The sequence below is a fragment of the Bremia lactucae genome, linkage group LG1 (genome assembly GCF_004359215.1).
Source record: "Bremia lactucae strain SF5 linkage group LG1, whole genome shotgun sequence".
Classification (NCBI taxonomy): domain Eukaryota; phylum Oomycota; class Peronosporomycetes; order Peronosporales; family Peronosporaceae; genus Bremia; species Bremia lactucae.
Genome location: NC_090610.1, coordinates 9081685 through 9100912, shown reverse-complemented (window position 1 = coordinate 9100912; position 19228 = coordinate 9081685). Strand labels below are relative to the sequence as shown.

The following is a 19228-nucleotide window of genomic DNA, read 5'->3' as shown; positions in this document are numbered from 1 at the left end:
GAACTTAATTTAATCATTTTAATCAGAACCTTACCGTAACTAAAGTAAAATAGACTTTTTGGCCGCCAGATTGGTATCAGGCGGCTGCCACATAGGTTACCCATAATCAATGGGCTTTTAGTGATAACTATTTTATATGAAACAAAAGGGTATTTTACCCATAAAGTAAATGTACCACAACAAGAATCCCATTACAACTAATTTAAAATTTACAGCAAATAACACGCTTCTCCGTGCTATGTGCTATGTGACCCTGTTATGCAGCAATTTTAGAATTCAGATCGGCCGAATCTATTGGCGCATTCATTTATTTATTGTATCGAGACGCGAGGATGTAAAGAACGGCAACCATCTCCGAATATCTGTCTAAAACCATCATTATTGTGACGTATTGGCCTCCGAAACCAACAACTTTAAGCCACATCACGAAATTAAATAACACGTAAGAGTTCACAATAAAAGCCGGTAGTAGTACACTGAAGAAGCCCTTGCATGCTACTTTGTAGGTCTTTCTATCTATTGATTTATTAACACTTGAGCAATTTAATCCACCGTAACAGCCTTGGCCAGATTGCGCGGAACGTCCGGATTAATTCCTTTGCGTACAGCGAGTTCGTAGGCAATCAGTTGCAAAGGAATCGTCGCAAGTAGCGCCGTCATGGGTCCATTCGTGGGAATCGGGATAATCTCGTCCGCAATGTTTTTACACATTGCTGGATTGTCCGTAATGACAATCGTATGCGCCCCACGGGCACGCACAGACTCGGCTGCGGTTTTCATAAACGTCGCATGCTCGTCATCAAGCACAATCAATATAATTGGTGTCGCACCAAATTTGCCATTCTTGTCTCCTTCAATGAGTGCAAAAGGTCCGTGCTTTAAAGCACCCCCTGGAAAGCCTTCGGCGTGTAGATACGTAATCTCTTTAATTTTCAAAGCCCCTTCGTACGCAATTGGCTCACCGTACCCCCTTCCCAAAACAAACAAATGTTCCGCTGTCAACAGCGTATCGGCAATCTTTGCGCATTGGTCTCGCGACCGTAACGCCATGCCAATGGCAATCGGAAGACGATGCATGCTTTGAATGAGCTCATTCATTTTCGAACGATTTCCCTCGGTACGATATTGTGCAAACCACGACGCAATTAAACCCATGACGGTGACTTGCGTGACAAAAGCTTTGGTACTCGCCACGGCATTCTCCCGACCGGCATTTAAATAGACTCCACACTTTGTCGTTCGCGCAATGAGCGATCCTACCGAGTTCACAACTGAGAACGTTGGAACTTCTAATTGCAATTCTTCCGCAGTCTTCAGTACACGATGCACGTCTTTCGTCTCGCCCGATTGCGAGACAACCAAAAGTCCACCTCCTTTCTTTGGAAAGCGATCACTCGTGCATTCGGAGGCATCTTCGGACGAGACACTATCGAATGAATTGAGCGCTCGCATGAGTTTCGCGCCATAGATACTTGCATACAAGGACGTCCCACAAGCGGCAATAAGGAGGTGTTGAATACGTAACATGCGATCTTTTTCGGCTTCGAGACCTCCAAGGTAGACATGATCATCCGACACACGACCACCGTAACCCAATGCGGCCGCCACAGCTTTTGGTTGTTCCATAATCTCTCGCAGTGTCCAGTGAGGGTACGGCGCGGGTGATAACCGTACCTTTACATCTGGCGCCAATGCCAATCGACTTGTTGGAAAGCGCTGTAAAAACCCTTCTTCTTTTCCATCATCATTTGGATTCAACTCGGCAGAATCACCTTTAATGACAGCGACTTCTCCGTCCTTGAGCGAAATAAATTGCTTTGCATACCGACTAAAGGCCGTCGTCTCTGAAGCTACAAACATCTCGTTGGAACCGTACCCGATACATAAGGGAGATCCATTCCGTGCAATAACAATCTTGCCCGGATCATCTCGTGCCATCACACAGAGTCCCCACGTTCCTTCGAGCTTGTTTAGAGCAAGTCGTACTGCCGTTAGTAAGTCAGCTCCTTCCCCCATAAAATGGCCAATGAGCTGAGCCGCTACTTCCGTATCCGTCTGGGAAGAGAACACAACACCTTCATCCAAGAGCTCTTGTTTGACTTCATAGTAATTCGTAAAGGTGCCATTATGAACCAAAGATACTCGACCGTGCATGTCCATGTGAGGGTGCGAATTCTTGTCCGTCTTCGCACCGTGTGTTGCCCAACGCGTATGTGCAATTCCAGTGGTATTACCCTTGTGTTTTTCTTTAGTCTCGCGTAATAGATGAATGGAATCGGCTGTACCAGCAACGGACGCGAATTTCGTCGTTGTAATCGGCGCCGTCGCACCGTTCTTGGTAGTTGGCTGCGTGGACATCCCGGCGGAATCGTAACCACGGTTTTGTAATATCGTAAGCCCTTCAAGAAGGAAATCGGTTGCATCCTGAGACTTGCTGACAACACACACGATACCACAAGAATCGGAGGAGTTATCGTGATACTGGGAGACCCCGACAACACCAAGTGCTCCCACAGTGAGCGCTTTTAACCATGATGAACCAGAGCTATCACTCGATAAAGACGTCGAAAGAATCGCACTTGAGCGAATGGAACGGTACACAGGACTAGAGTTGCTAATACGGCGCACCGAAGCTAGTGAACGTCGTAGCATTGTTGTTGCGATCTCAAGGATGATGAGGTGGAACCTGTCCGTACCATAGTTATGGTACATGAATTGCAAAAGTTGATATTTGAAAATGTAAATTTGATTCGAAGAATATTTTGAAAACAATTACAACACTTGAACTTCAAAATGCCACTTTCAAATTTGCTCAAGTATGAGGATACCAAGGAACTACCTTCGCTTAGTGCACCAGACCCGCGTACGTTTCTGTTGACATTTTAGAAGCTTTATGTCTGAGCCTTTACTGGTGCAATACCTTAGATTCCGACTCGATGGATGAGTGCAGTACCGGATGGAGCAGCCTCTTCCATCCTCACACCTGCGGCGCGCAAGTTGGCCTTTCAACACGACCTCGAGCAGGCTCGGAAGCGTGCGCTAGAGGGTGGAGGCACTACGCGTGTGGAAAAACAGCATGAAAAGGGAAAACTCACAGCTCGTGAGCGTATTGATTTGCTACTGGATAAGGGCACGTTTCGCGAGTATGACATGCTTAAATCGCATCGTTGCTCGGATTTTGGCATGCAAACGCAACAGTTCCCTGGAGACGGCGTGGTTACTGGACGAGGGCTCATTAATGGCCGCTTGACGTTCGTATTTAGTCAAGATTTTACAGTCTTTGGGGGGAGTCTGTCCGAGACGTATGCTGAAAAGATTGTCAAGGTCATGAAGAAAGCCATGGAGTTAGGGGCGCCTGTCATCGGTTTAAATGACTCAGGTGGCGCACGGATTCAAGAAGGGGTTGCTTCGCTTGCGGGGTACGCGGATATCTTTCAGTTGAATGTGTTAGCATCCGGGGTTATTCCACAACTTACGATGGTAATGGGTCCTTGTGCTGGTGGAGCCGTGTACTCTCCAGCCATGACGGACTATATCTTCATGTGTCGGGACTCGTCGTACATGTTTGTCACGGGACCAGACGTTGTCAAGACGGTGACAAATGAAGAGGTTACACAAGAAGAACTTGGGGGAGCAACTACGCATACAAAGACGTCAGGAGTAGCTCACTGTGCATTTGACAATGATGTCGAAGCAATTCGAGAAATGCGTCGGTTTTTCGACTTTTTGCCACTAAATAACACGGAGAAACCACCAACTCGGACGTCCGACGATAACCGGTTTCGTCTCGTACCCACGCTCGAGAATATTGTCCCACCGGATCCGAATGTTCCGTATAATATGAAGGACATTATTCATCAGATTGTGGATTCATTTGATTTTTTTGAAATCATGCCCGATTATGCGCGAAATATGATTGTTGGATTTGGTCGAATGGAAGGTCGTGTTGTCGGGCTTCTTGCGAATCAGCCCATGGAGCTTGCCGGTTGTTTAGATATTAATTCGTCGGTCAAAGGCGCACGCTTTGTGCGGTTTTGCGATGCATTTAATATACCGATTGTGACACTTGTGGACGTACCGGGTTTTCTACCGGGTACAGACCAAGAATATGGCGGGATCATTCGTCATGGTGCCAAATTGCTCTATGCGTATGCTGAGGCAACGGTGCCAAAGATAACGGTCATTACGCGAAAAGCTTATGGAGGTGCCTACGACGTCATGAGCTCCAAACATCTCCGTGGTGACATTAACTATGCGTGAGGGTCCTTGATAGTATTTTTGAATGAGGAAGCATTGCGGCACTAATTAGTGGTTCTTTGTAGGTGGCCGTCTGCTGAGATTGCCGTGATGGGCGCTAAAGGCGCGGTAGAAATCATTTTTCGTGGGCAGAATGTCGAGGAGAATACTGCCGACTATGAAAGGAAGTTTGCAAACCCTATGGTATGTCTAGTCTTGTTTTTTTTACTCCAGGAAGATGGGTGGGTACTTACGTTGCGTGCCTTGTTACATGCCTGCTGACAGGTTGCGGCTCAACGCGGTTTTGTGGATGATATAATTGAGCCTGTGAATACTCGACGTCATATTTGCGAGGAACTGGACGTGCTGGAAACTAAAAACGTGAAAAATCCATGGAAAAAGCACGGCAATATACCATTGTAGACACGACTATTGCCTGCAAAATCGTTTCTCGATCTAAAGCACCATTTACATGACTCATCATTCGTGTACATGAAAAATGACAATTAAAATAACTCGCGTAGGTAGTCGATTAACGAAAATGCAAGATAATTGTTTTCTTTGCGTAAGTCCGAGAAGAATTATATGAAATATCTCGCACGAAACACAAATTGCTTTCCCACGTATTAGAATAATTAATTATTACCAATTAGCAATTCCAATTTAGCTTCACAGACCGCATCGCCCTGACAGCCTTGTACCAGCTGTCAGGATTGGAAGAAAAGCGTACACGTCACCCGCTCACGTTCCTCGACTGTAAAGCGCCAGCCCATTACCTCGGGGTAGTCAACAGAGCCGCCTGACCCGGGGGAAGGGGTCACGCACAACCAACGCGACAGAACGGACTCCTCCGTTCGACATGATACATGATCCTCCACATGAAGCATGGGTGACATCTGTGGCAGAGCTCTATAGCAACTGTGGCAGAGCTCTACACTATAGCGCACGACACGGTGGCCATTGCAGCAGACCTCATACCGGCAGGGAAGAAACGCTTTCTGACCCTACGAAGTGAAGAAAAAGGGATATTATTCAAGTTTTTCGAGGAGGCTTGCATTGTAAGCAACGGCTCGTTCATGCAGTGGACACAGTGTGCGCAGACGGCGACGAAAGACCTATACAATTCCAATTGATCATTTAACAACATCATGCAAAGCATGATAAGCAAAGTCAAGTGGGCGCGGGCACCGCCCATGAATCAATGGGCAGACAAGGTCAAGTAAGGCACCGGACCGACCGGAAACAAGGCCAACAGCCCAGAAGCACGGGGGCACTACGAAGACTATATGTTCAATCCAGCGGTCTTCAGCAAATTGGATATTGAGAAATTGCGCAAGCTAAGAAGTGGGTGTCGGCTTCGAGAGGGCACCACGGACGAGTTGAGAGTTATCACTGGACTTGCCGAGGGTAATATTGTAAGTAGACGCTTACCAGATTTTGAACGAAGTGTATTTTTTTCCGAGGAACGAGTGCGAGTGCTAAGGGCTGATCAGCAAGAAGTGGAAGGTGACCTTTGCTTGAAGTTACGGAGCGGGATAGATATCAGGGTGATACGGCAGAAAACTAGCACGATCAAGGAAGATATCTTGCTGGCAGCGGAAGGAGCAAAGGTCAATCAGGACGAACTCCCGACCATGCTTCATGTCACCAAGCATATCAATTACAACGACGTGCAACGCAGTATCCATTTCCATTTCTTTGATCGAGAGACGGCATGCAAGTACGAGTTAATGTCAGTGCCATTTAGAACCTCGAGTTATAAACAAAGTGAAACAAATTGGGCGGCTGTCAGGCCTGCAGGTGCAGCCGACAAAAAGCAAGATTATCCTTTGAATACATCAGTGGACACAACGGATCTTCATGGGATACCAGTGTTGAGGCATGGGGATATGGTGCGGTACCTGGGCTACGCAGTTAGAACAGGGGAACTTGCCACGGTCAACTGGGCGGCGCGAGTGCGTAATGTCCAACGGAGACTGGCGGCAGCGACTCGGCTGGCTACTACTGCTGTCGAGATTAGGGTATTGATATTGAACGTGATCATGCTGCCTGTCGTATTATTCACTGCGACAGTTTTTGAATTGACACCGTGGGCGGAACATCAACTACGGAACCTTCAAAAGCAATTTTTGTGGCACCACTCTACCAGCACGGAGGCCAGTCACCATAAGATTGATCCAGCGCTTCTGCGGACACCTAAACAAGCAGGAGGAGTGGGCCTCGCCTCCATACTCATCGTGTGCAAGACCCAGCAGGCGAAATACGCCATACTCTGGCTCACCCAGCGCAAGGACATTTATTTTATGGCATGGCAGGCATGGGCGTTCCGTGGAGCAACGCAAGACTGAACAGCCGGAGTATCTCCGCGTTAACAGAGGGGTCGGCAGCTTGCCACGCATCGCAGGACACCCGGTAACACTCTGGAGCAGTTAATCGGGCCACTGTTGTTACCTGCACTCCTTGACTCGGATGATAGGTTGCACCAGTATACAATGGAGCTGGCAAGCCTTGGATCTGAGGCGATCAGCTGGACGACTGAGGACGAATGGGTGGTGGAGCTTCTTCGACCGCTTCGGCACTTACCTCGGGCAATGACTCCAGAAGAGAAAGCATTCTGGCCCACATTCTCCTGAGCCGAAAAAAACTGGGTTGTGGACATGCAGGGAAAGGTGTTAATGTCGACGCGGCATTCCCAGTTTCAGCCATGCCCTATTGCAAAACTGCCCATGCAGCGGATTAGATGTCGAACCTACTCCTTCGTTCTCCCGGCGGCCGGCACTGTCACCTATTAGCAAGCCAAACTGAGAAGATGGGGCCTTGTTATTTTGCTTAGCGCGCCGAGTTTGGAGGTCGATCAAGAGCTTCACGTACGGACGGACCTCCGCCTGCGCCACCCCCCCCCTCAATTGACGCAAACATATATTTGGGATTACACCATAACGGGCCACATCAGAGGCGTCTTAGTGAACTCGGACCAGGGTCGGCAGACCGCCATCGCTCTGGAGCAAGACAGTGATGGAATACACTGGAGTATTGCAGCGAACAACATCGAGGACCAGCAGACGGCTGCCGACTGCCACCGAATACGCAAGGACCAGGGTGCGGGAGGCATCGTATTTTACGCGAATCCCCTCATCCACGGGTTCCCGTGGAGTGCCGGACACTATCGCCAACAAGCACGTCCTATCAGCCCTCAAGAAAGAACCGTTTTGGCGGTACAAAGGTTCGGACGGTGCGCTGGTTCGAACTGTCGAGACGCTTCAAAATGCAGCGGAAGGCAGCGCATGGCAAACAGCAGCCTTACTGCAGATGCCAACTCATCTCTGGGATCATGGGAACGAGCTCACCGCGTACCAAGTTTGGGTCGGATTAGAGTGGCAGTGCGGCAACTGAATTTCTTTCATCCCGAACGCGGGCAGGATAACAGTTGCCGCAAGCTCCAATGCTGCCAAGGTCGAACACATCTGTTGGACATGTCCGTGCGCGCAAGCATGCTGGCAAAAGTTCATCTGTCACTGGATAGGAGAAAGCTGGGAGCTTGGATGACTTCAGAGTTTCCTCGCCAATTGTGCAAGCAGACGCGCGCCAAGATTATCCACGGAGGTCCAGGCTCTGCTAGAGCGGTGCCACCCCGATGAAGTGACCGCATACACCGCTGTGTGGATACGCATATGGCATATCCTGAGCAGCGTTTGCATCACTCATTTGTGGTTGCAACGCAACCGAGTGACGTTCCAGCAGGAGGACATGACCATAGCCAGCAGCGTGCATGAATTTTGGGAGTCTTACATGAGGCAACTCCGTGCCATAGCGAAGCGAGAGTGCCGACGTACCGACACAAAAATTCAAGGAACCCGTCTGATGCTCTGCCAGCGAGCTCTATCCAGACAACCTGGATAGCTGCCACCACAGGTGGCAAGCTTCGAACAACCACCGGATTCGCACGAGGAATCGGCGTTGCTAACCAATATTAAGATATACCAAACATCCTGCAACTGTAACGGGGCACTGCGACTTGTACTGTTTCAGTACAAGTCCACTTCACACTGCTTCAGATGTGAGTGGTGCCTCTCGTTAAGTAACGTACACTGTACGTGTAGAGGAAGACTTCTCTTAAGGCAAGTTAGCTTAAGAGGGTAAAATGAAAACTGTATTAATATAGTTAAGTGTCTTTGTTAATCTATCTTTGTAAATGTTGTCTTAACTATAAACTAATACTAAACATGTAAATGAATTCTTATCTATCTTATCTCGTAACTCTCTTTGATTACTTCTACAGCTGATTAGTCTGCGGAATAAATAGACATAATGGTCTATACCTATTTATGGATAAGAATTCAGGAAATTACTATTTAAAGTAATTTCCTCCAAATATTATCTACCTTTTGGATAATATTAATTAACAATCTTTTATTGTTAATTTCATGTAACGATACACCCCGTTACATCACCCCTCCCTTAAACGACAATCACTCTGAATGTCATTAGGTGGAGTGGTCGCTAAATGACCACTTAATTTTTAAAATGATTTTGATTGGTCAGATCCATCATTTTAAATTCCATCGCATGAAGGAACAATTCATGCGGGGTGAGGATAGTGTTGAACCTTCGGCTGCGGTTCGTGCAGCCGCGGGTGACGCATTGTTATCTCTTGCGGTAGACGTTCCGTCTACCGTAGTGTCTTCCACTCGCACAACACTTGGTGTTGCGAGTGCACGTGGTGATTCACCACGTGAGTACGACCCCTCTTTAGAGGTCGATTATGAGTGCGAGTCGGACGAAATGGCCGACTCGGGGAGGATGGAACAGTCGCCTGATACCCGTCAGGCGGCTGATTATGAGCCTTCGAATGAGGGGGCTCATTCGAGTAGACGTGCTGGTAGTATTCGCCACTGTCCGACGATGAGGATGATTCCTCAGCGCCAGTACCGTCTCCCGTGCCGTCGTTCGCACATATTTCTATGCGTGGTGATGACGATGGCGTAAGCCATCGTAAGAAAAGTTCTTGTGGTACTCCTGCTTCAGTGGGTACTACTCAGGGGAGTGAAGACAGTAAAATGTCTCATCTTCCTGAAAAGGAGCCGTGGCTTTTGCCCGAACAGCTGATTAATAGAATGTCTAGAAAGACTACTCCTCACGATAAATGTCCCTTATTTATTGCGACAAAGCTTCATGGCCTTGATCCCAGCGCGAAGAACTTTCGCGCTAAGGAAGATTTTTATATCGATGCTTTTTTTCAAGCATCGATGGTATAGCGGCAACAATAAGCGAGGTAAAGTCTCGCTCATGCAAGCCTGGAGCGCGTTCATTCGCAATGTCAAAGACATTGGACGCGAAGTCTGGCGATTCGCCCTAAGTTTGAGAAACGAACTCCAACCGGTGCAAGGTATAAGCAAGCAATTGCCCTTTGTGGAGTTCGCTATAAATAACAGTGTCCACGCCAGTACGGGTGAGACACCGCTTTACATTAACGGACTGCACCATCCTCGGACGCCAGTCTCGTTTCTGAGCAGCCCGAGTCTTAGTGGGCGAGGTCCCCTCACTATGCTCGGTGCGAAAGAGGGACAGTGTTTCGTCAATATGACCATGACCCATGAGGGTATCATCTCAAAGACAGAAACTTGCCCTCGTGACCCTGCCAGTTTAGCAGTGGTCGATAAAACTACGCCTTATGACCGATATCTCAGCGGTGTCATAGGCGCGTTTGATGCTAAAAGCGTGAGCGAGGCTTAACGCTTTGTGGATGAGCGATTAGCCATCACACGTAAAGTCCGTGACACAATGGCAAGCGGACATGACAAGCACAACGAGAAAAAGTACTATTAAGCACTGCTACCCTACCTAAAATTGCAATTTCTTACTGCCTGGAGGTACTACGAAGTTGTTGCCGCGTTTCATTGGGCCCTTACGGTGGTCGAAGAGGTTGGAGACCTAAATTATAGGCTCACCCTACCTCCGTCTATAAAGGCGCACCCCGTATTTTACGTGGGTTGTCTGAAACGGTATGTAGACCTAAATGAGAGCATTTATCCTCATCCGTCTAAGAAGACCGATGGTGACGCTGACAGTGAGTCAAGCGTCGTTCGGGTGAGGGGGGCGGTGAAGGCGAAAAGCTATCGGACCGATTCCTCCCACCACGAACAGGATTTGGAGAGCGAGGGACATCACGCGAGTAACGCGGATCCCTCAGCATCATCCTCTCAAAGAGGTCCAAGAGTCTTCAGGCATTTATAATCCTGACGAGCCTTCGCTCGGACATTAAAAAGATCCGAGGTCAGTCGCGAGACTTGACCCTCGAGATACACAATACGTCGTTCAGCAGCGCTTAACGCCTGTGACTGAACGGACGAATGTCAGACAGCCGCGAATACGTGGGCGACGTCGCCACTCCTATCGGGCGCCGCTTGCACTGAGTGATACGGGTGAGAATCAACGCTTCCTTATTAAAAGGTTGCTTGCCCACCGCTCCGTGGGGCAAAGGTATCAGATTTTCGTCCAATGAAAAGGTTACCCGAAGAATTTTGACTCTTAGGAACCGATCGCTACCCTATGTATAGATGTGCCCGGCTTGGTGGCTGCCTATGAAAAGGAGCACCAGCTGAGGCCTCTTCGCTAGACTCAAATGGACTAGCAGAAGTAGCGTTGTGAGAAGAAACAGGGGGTACAGTACCGCCCATTATCTCGTTCACACGCAAGCGAAGGAAATTAATTCGTTGCGACCGCTGCTTCAACGCATCAGAATGCGGCGCAAGAATTCCGCCTTGTATTGGTCGGGCGTTTCATTTGAACGCAACACGACCGGGACCGGGAAAATACGCCCAAGCGTTTTATGCGCATCTAGAAGAGCGCGCTCTAGGAGCGACGCTCTTGACCCGTTTAAACGAGGCCATTTAGATGGAGGAGGCATCTTTGGTATGCCACCCGTCACATAGCCACGTTCAAAACAAATGGCTTGTGACACCGACTGAGCACGTTCACGTGTCGTCGGCGGAGCTTTAGGCTCCAAATCCTCTTTGTCAGAACTATTATGGATTATGGTCTGAGCATAAGGCGTTGTGGTTTTACTCAACGGAGAAGCGGCTGCGCCTTTATGGGCAGCGCTCTCATTACCTGTCGCTGCGCTATCCAGCGTAGACACGAGACAGCATTCGTAAATGTTGCTGTCTCCATGTTGTGAGCCATGAGATAAGTTTGGATGGGCAATAATGCGCCATCATCCTTCCTCATGAGCTCGTTGTTCGCATCACTACTATGAGGTGACGGCAACGGTGTCGACTTCTTGTAGTCGAGAACGAGCGACGGATCAGCATTCTCACTGACAAAGTGGGATGGATCCTTTAGCCCCGTTAATGCGACAGCAGCAATAGCTGTCGGCGTTTCGACATAGGCATTGGACGCGGCCAGCACGACAACGCGACGCGTGCGTTTGATGCGAGGTTGAGTGGGCGTCTTCGCACGACCCACCAACAATGGCCCTTTTAGGTGGCATCTTTGGCGCCGTGTATGGAAATTCGTGCGCTTCAGTGATTGAGTGAACTAGCGGCGCGTAAAGCTGCTCGCAGTTCCTCTCTCCTCTTTGAAGAATTTAAAATGTAATTTCGTTTTAAGGAGGGGATGGTGTAACGGGCTAAAGTTGCCCTAATGTTACACAGTCCCCGTGAAGTACACTTGGTGTACTTAAGGGGATGGTTAATTACTTTATGATATTTAATTAGACCCAGCACTCGGGTGTGGTGCTCACTTATGACCAACTCTTGTGCATGTGATGCACATGGGTGCATTCACATTAGGAGGACGGCTAGCGTCATCCGTTACGCGAGGTATCTAGAAAGATACGCTCGCAATACATATAAGTGTTATCTACAGAGATGACATTTTGATTGGTAAAAAAATAGGTATTTATATGTAATACGATTAAATATAAATCAGTCTGACAAGTACTTCCTACTTAGTAAGTGCGCACGAGGAGCCGGATTACCGCTCCCGTGACGACACTTAACCAGAGTACTTAGTGTGTTGGGTGAGGTCGCTTACGCGCCCACCACAACTACCTCACTGCCCGCAAGAGAAGCAGGTTAAACCGCTTCCTCGCTGTGCTAGGGTGTGTGTCAAAGTAGAGCGTGGCCGCATTACGACGTGCCCGCCTACAGTTTAAGCTTGTCAAAAGCAACACGTAACGCCCCCGAAATTTTAGGGGAGTGCTCCAACCTCGAAGAGGATAAGTCAAAAGACTCAAGCGTGATTAACTGCGAGTGCTACCAGGTGTAGCGGAGCTACCTTGCTCCTTAAGTCAAAGGAAGACTTATCGACTCGAAGAGTCACTTAGATTTATATAACTAATAGTTTAGCATCTCAGTGAATGTACAAGCTCGTAAAGCTTAACGAATCCTTCAAGGGATTCAGGGGTTCGTATAACCAAGTGACAACTAGTGCTCGAGAGTATAAACCTTAGAAAGCTTTCTTTCCTTGTAGAACGGTGCGCAAGCCTTAGGAAAGCACCAGACGCCGTAAGATTAAAAGTAAAACTGAACTTAATTTAATTATTTTAATCAGAACCTTACCGTAACTAAAGTAAAATAGACTTTTGGCCGCCAGATTGCTATCAGGCGGCTGCCACATAGGTTACCCATAATCAATGGGATTTTAGTGATAACTATTTTGTATGAAACAAAAGGGTATTTTACCCATAAAGTAAATGTACCACAACAACAACCCATTACAACTAATTTAAAATTTACAGCAAATAACACGCTTCTCCGTGCTATATCTGTCTAAAACGATCATTATTGTGACGTATTGGCCTGCGAAACCAACAACTCCACGCCACATCATATAAGTAAATAACACGTAAGAATTCACAATGGAAGCCGGTAGTAGTACACTGAAGAAGCCCTTGCATGCTACTTTGTAGGTCTTTCTATCTATTGATTTATTAACACTTGAGCAATTTAATCCACCGTAACAGCCTTGGCCAGATTGCGCGGAACGTCCGGATTAATTCCTTTGCGTACAGCGAGTTCGTAGGCAATCAGTTGCAAAGGAATCGTCGCAAGTAGCGCCGTCATGGGTCCATTCGTGGGAATCGGGATAATCTCGTCCGCAATGTTTTTACACATTGCTGGATTGTCCGTAATGACAATCGTATGCGCCCCACGGGCACGCACAGACTCGGCTGCGGTTTTCATAAACGTCGCATGCTCGTCATCAAGCACAATCAATATAATTGGTGTCGCACCAAATTTGCCATTCTTGTCTCCTTCAATGAGTGCAAAAGGTCCGTGCTTTAAAGCACCCCCTGGAAAGCCTTCGGCGTGTAGATACGTAATCTCTTTAATTTTCAAAGCCCCTTCGTACGCAATTGGCTCACCGTACCCCCTTCCCAAAACAAACAAATGTTCCGCTGTCAACAGCGTATCGGCAATCTTTGCGCATTGGTCTCGCGACCGTAACGCCATGCCAATGGCAATCGGAAGACGATGCATGCTTTGAATGAGCTCATTCATTTTCGAACGATTTCCTTCGGTACGATATTGTGCAAACCACGACGCAATTAAACCCATGACGGTGACTTGCGTGACAAAAGCTTTGGTACTCGCCACGGCATTCTCCCGACCGGCATTTAAATAGACTCCACACTTTGTCGTTCGCGCAATGAGCGATCCTACCGAGTTCACAACTGAGAACGTTGGAACTTCTAATTGCAATTCTTCCGCAGTCTTCAGTACACGATGCACGTCTTTCGTCTCGCCCGATTGCGAGACAACCAAAAGTCCACCTCCTTTCTTTGGAAAGCGATCACTCGTGCATTCGGAGGCATCTTCGGACGAGACACTATCGAATGAATTCAGCGCTCGCATGAGTTTCGCGCCGTAGATACTTGCATACAAGGACGTCCCACAAGCGGCAATAAGAAGGTGTTGAATACGCAACATGCGATCTTTTTCGGCTTCGAGACCTCCAAGGTAGACATGATCATCCGACACACGACCACCGTAACCCAATGCGGCCGCCACAGCTTTCGGTTGTTCCATAATCTCTCGCAGTGTCCAGTGAGGGTACGGCGCGGGTGATAACCGTACCTTTACATCTGGCGCCAATGCCAATCGACTTGTTGGAAAGCGTTGTAAAAATCCTTCTTCTTTTCCATCATCATTTGGATTCAACTCGGCAGAATCACCTTTAATGACAGCGACTTCTCCGTCCTTGAGCGAAATAAATTGCTTTGCATACCGACTAAAGGCCGTCGTCTCTGAAGCTACAAACATCTCGTTGGAACCGTACCCGATACATAAGGGAGATCCATTCCGTGCAATAACAATCTTGCCCGGATCATCTCGTGCCATCACACAGAGTCCCCACGTTCCTTCGAGCTTGTTTAAAGCAAGTCGTACTGCCGTCAGTAAGTCAGCTCCTTCCCCCATAAAATGGCCAATGAGCTGAGCCGCTACTTCCGTATCCGTCTGGGAAGAGAACACAACACCTTCATCCAAGAGCTCTTGTTTGACTTCATAGTAATTCGTAAAGGTGCCATTATGAACCAAAGATACTCGACCGTGCATGTCCATGTGAGGGTGCGAATTCTTGTCCGTCTTCGCACCGTGTGTTGCCCAACGCGTATGTGCAATTCCAGTGGTATTACCCTTGTGTTTTTCTTTAGTTTCGCGTAATAGATGAATGGAATCGGCTGTACCAGCAACGGACGCGAATTTCGTCGTTGTAATCGGCGCCGTCGCACCGTTCTCGGTAGTTGGCTGTGTGGACATCCCGGCGGAATCGTAACCACGGTTTTGTAATATCGTAAGCCCTTCAAGAAGGAAATCGGTTGCATCCTGGGACTTGCTGACGACACACACGATACCACAAGAATCGGAGGAGTTATCGTGATACTGGGAGACCCCGACAACACCAAGTGCTCCCACAGCGAGCGCTTTTATCCATGATGAACCAGAGGTATCACTCGATAAAGACGTCAAAAGAATCGCACTTGAGCGAATGGAACGGTACACAGGACTAGAGTTGCTAATACGGCGCACCGAAGCTAGTGAACGTCGTAGCATTATTGTTGCGATCTCAAGGACGATGAGGTGGAACCTGTCCGTGCCATAGTTATGGTACATGAACTGCAAAAGTTGATATTTGGAAATGTAAATTTGATTCGAAGAATATTTTGAAAACAATTACAACACTTGAACTTCAAAATGCCACTTTCAAATTTGCTCAAGTATGAGGATACCAAGGAACTACCTTCGCTTAGTGCACCAGACCCGCGTACGTTTCTGTCGACATTTTAGAAGCTTTATGTCTGAGCTTTTACTGGTGCAATACCTTAGATTCCGACTCGATGGATGAGTGCAGTACCGGATGGAGCAGCCTCTTCCATCCTCACACCTGCGGCGCGCAAGTTGGCCTTTCAACACGACCTCGAGCAGGCTCGGAAGCGTGCGCTAGAGGGTGGAGGCACTACGCGTGTGGAAAAACAGCATGAAAAGGGAAAACTCACAGCTCGTGAGCGTATTGATTTGCTACTGGATAAGGGCACGTTTCGCGAGTATGACATGCTTAAATCGCATCGTTGCTCGGATTTTGGCATGCAAACGCAACAGTTCCCTGGAGACGGCGTGGTTACTGGACGAGGGCTCATTAATGGCCGCTTGACGTTCGTATTTAGCCAAGATTTCACAGTCTTTGGGGGGAGTCTGTCCGAGACGTATGCTGAAAAGATTGTCAAGGTCATGAAGAAAGCCATGGAGTTAGGGGCGCCTGTCATCGGTTTAAATGACTCAGGTGGTGCGCGGATTCAAGAAGGGGTTGCTTCGCTTGCGGGGTACGCGGATATCTTTCAGTTGAATGTGTTAGCATCCGGGGTTATTCCACAACTTACGATGGTGATGGGTCCTTGTGCTGGTGGAGCCGTGTACTCTCCAGCCATGACGGACTATATCTTCATGTGTCGGGACTCGTCGTACATGTTTGTCACGGGACCAGACGTTGTCAAGACGGTGACAAATGAAGAGGTTACACAAGAAGAACTTGGGGGAGCAACTACGCATACAAAGACGTCAGGAGTAGCTCACTGTGCATTTGACAATGATGTCGAAGCAATTCGAGAAATGCGTCGGTTTTTCGACTTTTTGCCACTAAATAACACGGAGAAACCACCAACTTGGACGTCCGACGATAACCGGTTTCGTCTCGTACCCACGCTCGAGAATATTGTCCCACCGGATCCGAATGTTCCGTATAATATGAAGGACATTATTCATCAGATTGTGGATTCATTTGATTTTTTTGAAATCATGCCCGATTATGCGCGAAATATGATTGTTGGATTTGGTCGAATGGAAGGTCGTGTTGTCGGGCTTCTTGCGAATCAGCCCATGGAGCTTGCCGGTTGTTTAGATATTAATTCGTCGGTCAAAGGCGCACGCTTTGTGCGGTTTTGCGATGCATTTAATATACCGATTGTGACACTTGTGGACGTACCGGGTTTTCTACCGGGTACAGACCAAGAATATGGCGGTATCATTCGTCATGGTGCCAAATTGCTCTATGCGTATGCTGAGGCAACGGTGCCAAAGATAACAGTCATTACGCGAAAAGCTTATGGAGGTGCCTACGACGTCATGAGCTCCAAACATCTCCGTGGTGACATTAACTACGCGTGAGGGTCCTTGATAGTATTTTTGAATGAGGAAGCATTGCGGCACTAATTAGTGGTTCTTTGTAGGTGGCCGTCTGCTGAGATTGCCGTGATGGGAGCTAAAGGCGCGGTAGAAATCATTTTTCGTGGGCAGAATGTCGAGGAGAATACTGCCGACTATGAAAGGAAGTTTGCAAACCCGATGGTATGTCTAGTCTTGTTTTTTTTTACTCCAGGAAGATGGGTGGGTACTTACGTTGCGTGCCTTGTTACATGCCTGCTGACAGGTTGCGGCTCAACGCGGTTTTGTGGATGATATAATTGAGCCTGTGAATACTCGACGTCATATTTGCGAGGAACTGGACGTGCTGGAAACAAAAAACGTGAAAAACCCATGGAAAAAGCACGGCAATATACCATTGTAGACACTACTATTGCCTGCAAAATTGTTTCTCGATCTAAAGCACCGTTTACATGACTATCATCATTCGTGTAAATGAAAAACGACAATAAAAATAACTCGCGTAGCTAGTTTTGATAAACGAAAATGCAAGATAATTGTTTTCTTCGCGAAAGTCCGAGAAAATATCCTATTTTATGAAATATCTCGTACGAAACACAAATTGCTTTCCCACGTGATAGAATAATTAACTATTACCAATCAGCAATTCCAATTTAGCTTCGCAGACCGCATCGCCCTGACAGCCTTGTACAAGGCTGTCAGGATTGGAAGAAAATGTTCAAGTTAATGCTCGATAGTGAAAAGGATTCTTTCATTACGTTTTAGCCTACCAGTAAACCGTTCAAACTTGTAAACTTCCTCACCAATCAATCGGTTGGTTGCAGTGCAACACCTAGGTTGACCGGTCAGAGAAGACAGGCAGTGTCGTCAGTCGTATCTCGCCCCGTCCTTGCCCATGTGCAAATCTTCCTTCAACACTCCTCCTCGACTGCGGCACCACCATAACCCCCTTCTTTTCCTCGAGTCCTGCCTCTACCCGAGGCTCATCAACTCGCACAGCGACGCAAGCTTGGCCGCATCCAGGGCCTACGTCATTAGGTCAGCAACCTAAGCTTCAGACCTGACGTACTGCGCCTGTATAATCTCGCGTCGTGAGTAGTCCCGCACAAACTTAAGCCGCACATCGATGTGCTTGGCTTTCAAGGAAGACGCCTCGCCATCCAGCTGCTTGATAGCGGCTTGATTATCGATGTACAGCGTCATCGGCAGTCCAGGTGGCATCCCAATTTCGCGCAGCATCTCTCGGATCCCAAGTAACTCGCGCGTTTGCTCCGAAGCGGCAACAAATTCGGCTTCCATGGTGGATAGAGAGACGCCGCCTTGTTTCTTGGCCGTCCAACTCACCACCATGCCGTTCAAGAAGATGACCCCGCCCGTCAACAACTTTCGGTCCAGCTTATCAGCAGCGAAGTCCGCGTCTGAGTACGACTCCAAGTTCACTGTCTCGCGCGCGCTCGTCGCCGGTGTCATCCGTAGCTTGAAGCTGCAGGTACCCTTCAAGTACCTCGCGATGCGTTTCGCGAGCTTGTAATCATGGACTCGCGGCTGGTGCATCTGGCGCGTCGCCTTGTGGACGGCAAATGCAATGTCTGGCCGCGTACATCTCGACACCCAGAGAAGACTACCGACGAGCGATTGGAAGCTTCGAATGCTTGGAGCTCCTCCTTCTGCATCAACAAGCAGAGCGCTGTCTGTTGTCAGGACCTCGTAACAATCTGCATCGATGGGAGTCCGCGTTGAGTTTACATCTTAGAGACCATGATCTTTCAGGATGTCGTTAATTGCAACTTCTTGATCGATAATATATCCTCCTGGCAGGCGGCGTCACGGTCCTTTCGCGACCTGTGATTGGCGGCGCCTGTGCCGCATCGTCGGAGCTGTCATTTGGGCTCATAACCTGTTCAAATTAATGCTCGATAGTAAAGAGGATTCTTCTATTACGTCTCAGCCTACCGGTAAACCGTTCAAACTTGTAAACTTCCTCACCAATCAATCGGTTCGTTGCAGTGCAACACCTAGGTTGACCGGTCAGAGAAGACAGGCCGTGTCGTCAGTCGTATCTCGCCCCGTCCTTGCCCATGTGCAAATCTTCCTTCAACAGAAAAGCGTACACGTCACCCGCCCACGTTCCTCGACTGTGAAGCGCCAGCCCATTACCTCGGGGTAGTCAACAGAGCCGCCTGACCCGGGGGAAGGGGTCACGCACAACCAACGCGACAGAAAGGACTCCTCCGTTCGACAGACGACGGGGCTGATACGCATCCTGTTGGAAACAGGATACAGTTGAAGTTTGAAGTGTCGCGACTCCTCGGGAGAGTCGCCAGCACGAA

The 19228-nt window shown here is 48.3% G+C and overlaps 5 protein-coding genes across 5 annotated transcripts; 2 read left to right on the top strand and 3 right to left on the bottom strand.

Annotated features, from left to right (window-relative positions):
- Positions 1-543: 543 nt before the first annotated feature.
- Positions 544-2652, bottom strand: CCR75_001140 (uncharacterized protein; the record flags this gene model as incomplete). Its single annotated transcript, XM_067959245.1, has 1 exon — positions 544-2652. The coding sequence occupies one exon, from the start codon at positions 2650-2652 to the stop codon at positions 544-546; it is 2109 nt and encodes a 702-aa protein (XP_067820291.1).
- Positions 2653-2793: 141 nt separating this feature from the next.
- On the top strand, positions 2794-4816 carry CCR75_001141 (uncharacterized protein; the record flags this gene model as incomplete). Its single annotated transcript, XM_067959246.1, has 5 exons — positions 2794-2863; positions 2951-4256; positions 4323-4440; positions 4471-4482; positions 4522-4816. 5 exons carry the CDS (start codon positions 2794-2796, stop codon positions 4657-4659), a joined length of 1644 nt encoding a protein of 547 aa, XP_067820290.1. The 3' UTR covers positions 4660-4816.
- Positions 4817-4943: 127 nt separating this feature from the next.
- Positions 4944-5123, bottom strand: CCR75_001142 (uncharacterized protein; the record flags this gene model as incomplete). Its single annotated transcript, XM_067959247.1, has 1 exon — positions 4944-5123. The coding sequence occupies one exon, from the start codon at positions 5121-5123 to the stop codon at positions 4944-4946; it is 180 nt and encodes a 59-aa protein (XP_067820293.1).
- An 8061-nt stretch (positions 5124-13184) lies between these two features.
- CCR75_001143 (uncharacterized protein) lies at positions 13185-15293 on the bottom strand (the record flags this gene model as incomplete). The annotated part of the gene is made up of 1 exon (XM_067959248.1): positions 13185-15293. The coding sequence occupies one exon, from the start codon at positions 15291-15293 to the stop codon at positions 13185-13187; it is 2109 nt and encodes a 702-aa protein (XP_067820292.1).
- A 141-nt stretch (positions 15294-15434) lies between these two features.
- On the top strand, positions 15435-17462 carry CCR75_001144 (uncharacterized protein; the record flags this gene model as incomplete). Its single annotated transcript, XM_067959249.1, has 4 exons — positions 15435-15504; positions 15592-16897; positions 16964-17081; positions 17164-17462. 4 exons carry the CDS (start codon positions 15435-15437, stop codon positions 17299-17301), a joined length of 1632 nt encoding a protein of 543 aa, XP_067820137.1. The 3' UTR covers positions 17302-17462.
- Between the last annotated feature and the right edge of the window lie 1766 nt (positions 17463-19228).